Source organism: Spea bombifrons, chromosome 1, assembly GCF_027358695.1.
Source record: "Spea bombifrons isolate aSpeBom1 chromosome 1, aSpeBom1.2.pri, whole genome shotgun sequence".
Classification (NCBI taxonomy): Eukaryota; Metazoa; Chordata; class Amphibia; order Anura; family Pelobatidae; genus Spea; species Spea bombifrons.
The window spans coordinates 153,687,166-153,695,757 of record NC_071087.1 but is presented as its reverse complement, the minus strand read 5'-3'; the positions used below and the strand labels follow the sequence as shown (position 1 = coordinate 153,695,757).

Below are 8,592 nucleotides of genomic sequence, written 5' to 3'. Positions count from 1 at the left end.
TCTTCTTACGCCCTCCTGCAGCCCCTTCTTCGCAGGAACCAGCGGCGCTAACTCATAACACTGACAAGACAAGAAACGAACCGTATACCGCGTCACATCCGCTTTACTTCCGCTTCATCAATGAGTTCCAAACACAAGAGACACATCACTGCACTGCAGCGCTGTCTCCATCTGCAACTTTAGTTGGAACATCAAAGACATTTCCTGAGCTTGCCTCGGAGCTGCACGGGAGCATGCACTCTCTTGTGGCTTAGAACTCTTCGAATCTGTATAACGATTCCCAATAAAAACTTCTTGTTAGCAGCTCGTGACCCGGATATGACCCTGACCAGCTGACAGGATGACGTCCCCACCGCCGCTTCCCGGTCATGAAGCTTCCCTTCATTATTGGCATTCTGCCCGAATAAAATAAATACATACACATGTTATTTTGCTTTACGCAGAAACATATGCTTTGAAGGCATATATGACCCCTTCTATAAGAATAACGTAATTTACCGGTTTATGTTTATATAATTGTTATTATGACTTTTAGGGCTGTAGAGCGCACTCAAACCCAGGAAGTATTTTGAGCTCCTAAAAAATTATTTTGAGATGTACGCGGAATTCTCGTTAAGTGAATCTTGAGGGCCCGGTATGTGTCTCCGGTATAAAACGGACCCGACGGAGCACATTTAACTAAGCCTGCGTTACAGGCGGGGAGCGCAGCTGTATAGTTCTAGAATGCAGACACTGCGCTGTACTTATAATAACGCGCGGTATACGCGTTTATCAGGCACACGGATCGTTGTGTGGGGGAGGGGGCGGGCAGATCCCTTAAAACCTCAAGCAAAGTGACGAGGAATTTAAAGTACACGCCGCACCGCGTTATCTAGAATTGGCGCATTCGCGCATGCGCCCGGCGCGCCCCTGTGACGTCACGAGCCTGGTACGTGCAGTTCCGGGCGCGGGAAGGTTCGTATCGAGATCGGATCCGGCGCTCTCGTCATGGAGAGGTAATGGGGACGGTTTAAAATAATGGAGTTGATTGGGGTGTCGCCGTTGTAACGGGCAAGAGACACCGAATAGGCGTTTCGTGCATTTTTTAGTGCTGTGACCGGGCACCTGCTCTGTATCGCATACTACTTAAAGTACTTATTATCGTTACTAAAATGCTTCCGTGATCGCGGGTTTCGTGTATTATTGGCTCGGTGCATGTGTGCAAATCTGTGTTTAAAGGTACGGGGGTAATATCACCAAACGTTACCGTCCAGCAGCGGAAAGTTACCTGTCCAGCAGCGTTTGGAGGGTGATTTCCAGCTGTAACTCTTATAAATATCCGATCACCGACCCTACGTGGGATTATTATATGTGGTATTTGGGTGCCACATCCTTTCCTTTGAAGCCCAAATTACTTATTTTTCTTTGCTTTATTCGGTTTAAGCGGTAACACGTTAGCGGAGGCCGTTACCCGTTAAAACGAGCTGCTTTGCAGATCGGAGTAAGCGTTTTGGAAATGCTCGGTTTACGGGCCGGTATGCATCTGGGTTTGCGGCAAAACCAGCGTATCCGTTAACGTGTTATCCCTTTACCGACGGTCTGTAATGAAAGGGCAAACTACGGTGGCCCGCTGGCTCTTTACAAATGGCAATAATGTTTTAGAAACCCAAATGGACATCAGATAAGAATCCGTCGGCCCGTCTAGTCTGCCTGTTTTTCCTCAGACTTTAATCGTTAGCTGGCCTTATGTCTGGTCCCAGCATGTTTACATTTCCTCTGCCACTGGTGCCACATCTGCTGGAAGTCTGTTCCACTTATCTACCATAAAACTTCCTTGTGTTGCTCCTAAGCGTCTGACTCTCTAGCTTTAGACTGTGGTGCGTGGGTTCTTGTTACCGTAAGAACTCTATTTATTCTGTGTCTATTTATATAAAAGCATTGCTCATCTTTTACTTTGTATTTCCATGCTCCGTAGGCGACATCTTCAGGAAATCCCTGCTTCTGCTAGGAACGTGCAGCAGCTTAAATGGTCTTGGGATTCAAAGAATAGTTCGGACCTGCTGTGTGGCATGGGAGTGAGTCCAATGGAGAAGGATCCCCAGGACACAGAAAACACCCCCCAGGATCTTATTGTAAAAGCAACTCCCCCACAGAAGAAGAGGAGACTAAAGGAGAGAGACGATGGATTCTTTATCGCGAGGCGTCCCAGAATCGCCCGGGCGTCTAACCCAGGTACGTCATACCGAATATACAATATCTGAAAGCGAGGTGTGACTGCTGCTCGTTCTAGCGGATCACGTCTGTATCTAGATACCATCGGCACCAAAGGGACCCTGCACACCCCTCATTGTAAGGATGACCATATGGAGTCATCACTGTAACCTTTCTCAGTATGATAGACTTAATATGAACTGGCTTTTAAGTCATACATACATTTGAGAACACCTCTGCTGATGCCGGTGACTACTTCTCTTGGTGACAGTCACGGTGCGCTTGAAGCAAAGACCCGGATCGGCCAACCCGGGGGTTTGCATGTGAAGTAGCCGTCTTACTAACAATAGCATTATGAAGGGCCGACTCGACTTTCAAAAATATTGTTGTAGGGCGACCATGCGTTCTCACCATGTCTCTGTGCTTTGTGCAGGCCAGCCCGGCTCTTCTTGTTAAAGTAGTTACCGCTTCATAATACAGACTGAAGTCTGAAATGTTCAGATCGCCAGCAAACTTCTGCTTCAGTAAATTACTCTAGACCTTGAAGCTTGCGTTTTCCCCATACTACCTGATGGCATCTACCTAAACTCCGAGCCCAACCGTATAATTGTACACCTCAAGCTGGGTTTCACAACAGTTACTCTTCCTCCCAATATATCTGAAAACACTCCTAATGAGGAAGAAATCACAACTGCTGATTACTCCCACCTAGTTTATCCCTGTCCTGTTAAGTTGCTGATTGCTGTTCATTGTGATGGAATAGATGATGCCCCCCACACACACAAGGATCCCCGCTTCCATTAGGTTAATTAACTCCAGAGCAATGGAAATGATTGCTTAAGAAAAGGCACAAACTAGGTAGGCTCGTGACTTTGTACTGAAGGCAGTGGTCAGTGACTCTTGGTTATGGTTTCTTTTAAAGGTATATCCTGGGATACGCTTCCAGACGAGCTTCTCTTGGGTATCTTCTCCTATCTGCACCTGACTGATCTGGTCAGAGTGTCTCGGGTTTGCAAGAGATGGAACCGGCTTTCGTAAGTATTCATGTCGCCTTTGGCTTCCATCTGCTGTTTGGTGACCTTCCTTGAACTTGATTTGTGAAACTTAATGCATTCAGCTCTGTGAGAGCTGCTTGGAGTCCCACACCGCTGGATCATGCTGAGTCTCCTTGAATAGAAATCTGTCTGTCCAGCTAAACGCTGCTGCAGACCCTGTGAGTTGCTGTGAATGCCACAATCACTCAGTTGACCTAACTCTGACCTGGGTTAGGTCACAGATCTTGTGTTAAATGAAATGCACCACTCAGTTAAATGCAATTTTTGTTTGGTCTGTAGAATCCCCCATATGTATTCCCCGCCCCCGTTGCTTACCACTGTGCTCACACTCCATATTCCCAGCACCAATGCTGTCTTGTCTTAAGAGTTGCTTTGGATCCAATGAGACCCCCAAGTGGGCGCACAGAAAACGCTCCTGATAAGGTCAATGTTTACTTCATGGAAATTACTTTAATATGCATTCTCTGACTGCAAGTCTGCATGAGACACAGAATTATCCCTTTCAATGGCTCATCCCTTCAGTTTGCATCTGCTCATTACCAAAAGCCTAAACGCTCCACCATAGAGTTCTAGGCTGAGACTGATCTTTCCGCTGATAATTTAAATGTTCCGTACGATTTAATGTTCCCTAAAAATCTAGGATGGCAGATTTTAAAATCTTTTACTTTCAATTAGTCATGTACTAAACACTGTCGCTGATCTCTCCCGCAGGTGTGACGAGTCTCTCTGGTACAGCCTGGATCTGTGTGGCAAGCATTTGGCAGACGGAGTCGTCGGAAAGCTGCTCTCCCTGGGTGTCGTGGTCTTTCGCTGTCCTAGATCCTGTATTGGAGAGCCGATGTTTACAGGCGTTAGGTATGATATTCCGTATGTGTGACTAGACTACACTCACAAAGAATGAGAATTGCTTCACTAGGAAACTTGTGTTATTTTATCAAGCAGTTCTCCCTTTTACACTTCTGGTAAAGGTCGTTACAGTTTAAGCTGAATTACTGTATTTTTGTATCATCGCAGCAGCCACCTTAACCTCCTTTTCTGGGGAGTTATTGCTTCCTTTCTGTTAAGTTACTTTGCTGCTAGTCTTTGCGAGGACCGGCTTAAGGTACTTACGGCATAAATACTGTAAGTTCAAGTTGCCAGACCCTCCGCTGGATAAAATTGAAGTACAAGCCTCACTTTTCTCTAGTTGATGTAGAACAGATGTATGCTCCGTATATTTGGGTCACGTGGTATAATGTTTAATTTATTATAACAATATGTAGGTTATCAGCCAAGTGCCTTTAGCTGATGTTGTTTGCCTGCTTTGTGTTATACAGACCGCTGAGACTGCAGCACGTAGACCTTTCCAACTGTACTGTGAGTAAAGACGCCCTGCTGAGTATCGTCTCGCGCTGCTACAGACTGCAGAACCTGTCCTTGGAAGGAATGGAGCTTTCTGATGACATCATGCGGTAAGCAGCAGCAGCATTGGGAAATAGTTCTGGTTTCTGTAATGGATCATTTCTTATGAAACTGTCACTTTCCAAGCACTTAGAATCCTGTCTCGGTATTATATATACATTATAGTGGATGTTTTCTTGAAGACAGAATGTTTTTGTGCCGTTACCTCCCTTCTTGTTAACGCTCTGCTGCTTCCCTTCCAGCTCCATTGCTCAGAACACAGACTTGATTCGGCTAAACATTGGGGGCTGCTCAGGCTTTTCTCCTGATTCACTCGTAGAAATGCTAAAGAACTGTTCTGGGTGAGACTCAGTCACGTCTTATATCGTTTTAATGCTTGTTACGCAACGTTCTTGGTTTCCGCCAAAGTAATGTTATATTTGTCTAAATTGTGTGTGCTCTGTGCATCCTTTCCATGCCATACCAAAGAATCGCATTATTAGGAAGCTAGTTGCCATCCCATAGATTGCGTGTTATATATTTGTAATTGATCATGTCCCCTGCATCGTCTTTGTCCTTAGGTTGTGTGAATTGAACCTGTCCTGGTGCGACTTCACAGCAGATCATGTAAAATGCGCAGTCAGTCGCTTTCCTAGCAGCATAACAGAACTCAATTTCAGCGGATACCGTCAGAACTTGGAGCTGTCCGGTAAGGATGTATTATATCGATAGCTCGGTAGCTCAGTTCCCTGCAAAAACACTGATTCAGAGCATTTCTCAATAGCCTGTATTGCGTGTAAAAGATCAATCCTCACGTTTAAGTTTTGAATGCATCTATAAAGGTTGAGATTAAGTGATTAAGCAAAACGGAATGAAACCAACAAAAAAAATAATTCTAACCAAAATCATGAATTGCAGATGTAGAAACTTTAGTGACGAGATGCCCTGAGCTTACAAGCTTGGACTTGAGGTAAGGATCGTTCATATTATCCCAATGGCTTTTTCTCCTTGTAGTATTACACGTATAACGCAGCCAACGTACGTTTCCTTCCACAAGAAAAAAACAGATTGTATTCCGTGCTGCTGATTTTGTGAATGTGACTTCTAAGTTTCGTGTCTTCTTCACACAGCGACAGCGTAATGCTGACTGCAGACTGCTTTGCGGTGCTTCGCCAGCTTCTTCACCTCCAGCACCTCGGCCTCAGCCGCTGCTATCAGATCTGCCCTGCGACTTTGCTGTAAGAACATCTTTGTCGTTGCTTTACGTACAATGGTTTGCTGATGTACAATGATTAGGTGGACTGTTCAAATGAATTGCGTGGAAGTGGATTTAAAGGGACATGTCGCACGTTAAATGCATACTGGAGTCCGTTTTGCATGGTTTTCTCTTTACTCCTCGCCGATGGGTGCTGGCGTTGTTTAGAGCCTTAGACTTCTTGCTCACGTAACTTCTCTCCCAACTGCCTCTGGGAAAGCAGGGAGTGTTCGTCGGTAAACATACTCAGTTGAACCCCCTAGTTGCCAGTGGAAGCAGCAGCCATGAGCGTGCATGTTATCGGGATACTGATGGTTTTTCTAGCATACGTGTGATCGGCGTCTACGTAGCTCAGTATGTGCAGGAAGGGTAATCCTTCCTGGGTTTAGGAGAGGAAGCTAATAGAAAATGACTTTTGTCTTTCCCAACTCCAGTAACTAAACAGTGCACCCTGTAACATGTATGCCAGCATGCATAAAAAAAAAACTTTCATTAGCACTTTGGCTTCATGGTGTTTAATTCATGTCCTAAGACTAAAAGGGCATAAAGGAGGAATACGCATTGTTTTGTGTTCTTTATGTATTAATCCTTCTGTTTTCTCTTTCAGAGAGATGGGGAAGGCGATGCCGCTGAAGACACTCAGCGTGTTCGGGATCGTCACAGACAGTTCCTTGCAGCTTCTTAAAGAATCCCTTCCTCACATTAAGATAAACTGCTCTTTCTTCAGCACCGTTGCCCGGCCCACCACAGGCCCCAACAAGAAGAACAAGGACATATGGGGTCTGAAATGCAAATTGACATTAAATTCTATAGACTCTTGAAGGGAAATATTTTATTTTACTCTACAACCAACACATCCAGAAACTTGAATTCTGCTAGCCAATTACCGAACATGTGATCATTGCACGTTCTCGTACCCCTCGAACACCGTGAAATAAGAAAGAAGTCCGTAGGAAAACATACACAAGTACTGTGTTTTATCAAGGATATTTATTGTGTCTTCCGCGTTGCTCCTCAAAAGACCCGAGTTACAAATCATTCACGTAGCGGTTGCCGTTCAGTTAATGCATTTCCGGTGATCCGTTGCCACGATCGCTGGAGTTGTCCGGTGCTCACTTTTTACTTATCTTGTGCTGCTGATCAAATGCAATGCAGCAATTCCCTTTTACAATTTATTGTGGCTCGGCAGCTGGTTTTTTTCTTTCTTTCATCCTTAAAATTAGAATTTTTTTTTCTTTTACATACAGAAATGCCTGCATCTAGGCCTGCTGAAAAGTTTTTCCACATGAGATCTTTGAGCTGAATATGAAGTCCAAGGGGCTGCTCACTGTTCCTCTACCACCCGACTATAGCCGACTATAACCTTTCCTAAAGGTTTAACAGCCTATCAGTGCCTGCTTTTGCATCACATGGCAATCAAGTGTTCCCAGCAAAAATGTCCTATAGTTCTTGTGATAATGTTAAGCGTGTGTGTGATGAATTGATTGTACCATCGTCTATACTATCAAGATTGAAACATTGCTTTCTGAAGACAGTGAAACAGATGAAGTAAAATTTCCTAGACGTAGATTCGATTATAAATAATATCGCTCGGGTGTTTAATGGAACAGATTCTGCACCCTTTATCTCTGCTGTTCTAAGCCTTCATTATGTGGCATTAAGTGACTTGGCCTGATTTTAGGTTAACTTTTTTTGTGTGTGTGGAAGGGTTCATTTGTATCAGTGGTAGAGCGATAACGCGTGTGCTGTGTGTGGGTCAGGGCCGCACTCTGTTCTCTGTTGGACCCTAGTTGGGATTTTGGTGGGGTCTCAGTAGAAAACGTTTCCGCAGGTTGCCCTAAACCACCCAAGGATTGCTCCGGATTGCTCGATAAGTATGACCCAGTGCTCACTTTCATGATTATTGATTAGAGGAAAACTTCTTGGCAGCATTTTCTTCCCTTTCACAGGAGGGAGAACGACGCAATTCAAGGCTAAGCTTTTGTGACTCGTAGACTCAGTTTATTCAATGTTAGAACTGTGAATATTTCTAGTCATTAACCCTTTAGTTTGAATTCCCTTTTCACTTGAACGTCTCCTGTCGCGGTTTTATTCCTATCCCGGTTCCTGGTGCATCTCAAATGCAGACTTGAGTCTTCATCTGAGTGGAGGATGAGGATGAAAACCAAAGTATTATGGAAAGAAAAACTTATGTCAGGAAAGGGAAACAATTAATAGGTCTGCTTTATTTTGTAAATTCTTGCCTTACATTCTTCTGAAACTGAGGACTACATATTGGTGATAAAACAGGTACAGCACGCAAAGGGGCCGGTACTATCCGTCCAGGACGTATTACGTGACGGATGTAGCCCCCTGAAAATCATACTTCTGGTTATTAAGCTGCGGTAATGTATCGCGGTGCTGGTAAAATACACTATTTGTATTTTCTGTAACCAATTTGTACAGCTGAAGAGCCAAGCTGTGGAGAATGGTCCTACCGGCGGCTGCTGCGGCTCGATTAGACGGGAACAGGTGATGCTTTTAGTGTTGGGTAGAGCCGTCATAAATGTAATCATGTAGCTATGATGCGCCATTTAATTTTGGAAGGTAACATTTCCTTTAAACCTTCTGTCTGTTTCAGAAAACTCATTAATTCAGTGTTTTGGCAACTATAAAGACATTCCTGTTGTATTTTAAGGGTTATTTTACATAAAAATGTTTTTCTTATTGTGT

General features: G+C 44.3%; 1 protein-coding gene across 2 annotated transcripts; it reads left to right on the top strand.

Moving 5' to 3' along the window:
* The first annotated feature begins 821 nt into the window (after positions 1-821).
* On the top strand, positions 822-6,702 carry SKP2 (S-phase kinase associated protein 2). 2 transcript variants are annotated; one of them, XM_053457957.1, is made up of 10 exons: positions 822-954; positions 1,955-2,211; positions 3,113-3,224; positions 3,957-4,100; positions 4,562-4,696; positions 4,889-4,987; positions 5,207-5,334; positions 5,544-5,595; positions 5,756-5,863; positions 6,488-6,702. In XM_053457957.1, exons 1-10 carry the CDS (start codon positions 893-895, stop codon positions 6,699-6,701), a joined length of 1,311 nt encoding a protein of 436 aa, XP_053313932.1. In that variant the 5' UTR covers positions 822-892; the 3' UTR covers position 6,702. The 2 variants fall into 2 exon arrangements, with proteins under 2 accessions (XP_053313932.1, XP_053313933.1); XM_053457958.1 differs by having other exon boundaries at positions 823-995.
* The last annotated feature ends 1,890 nt before the right edge of the window (positions 6,703-8,592 follow it).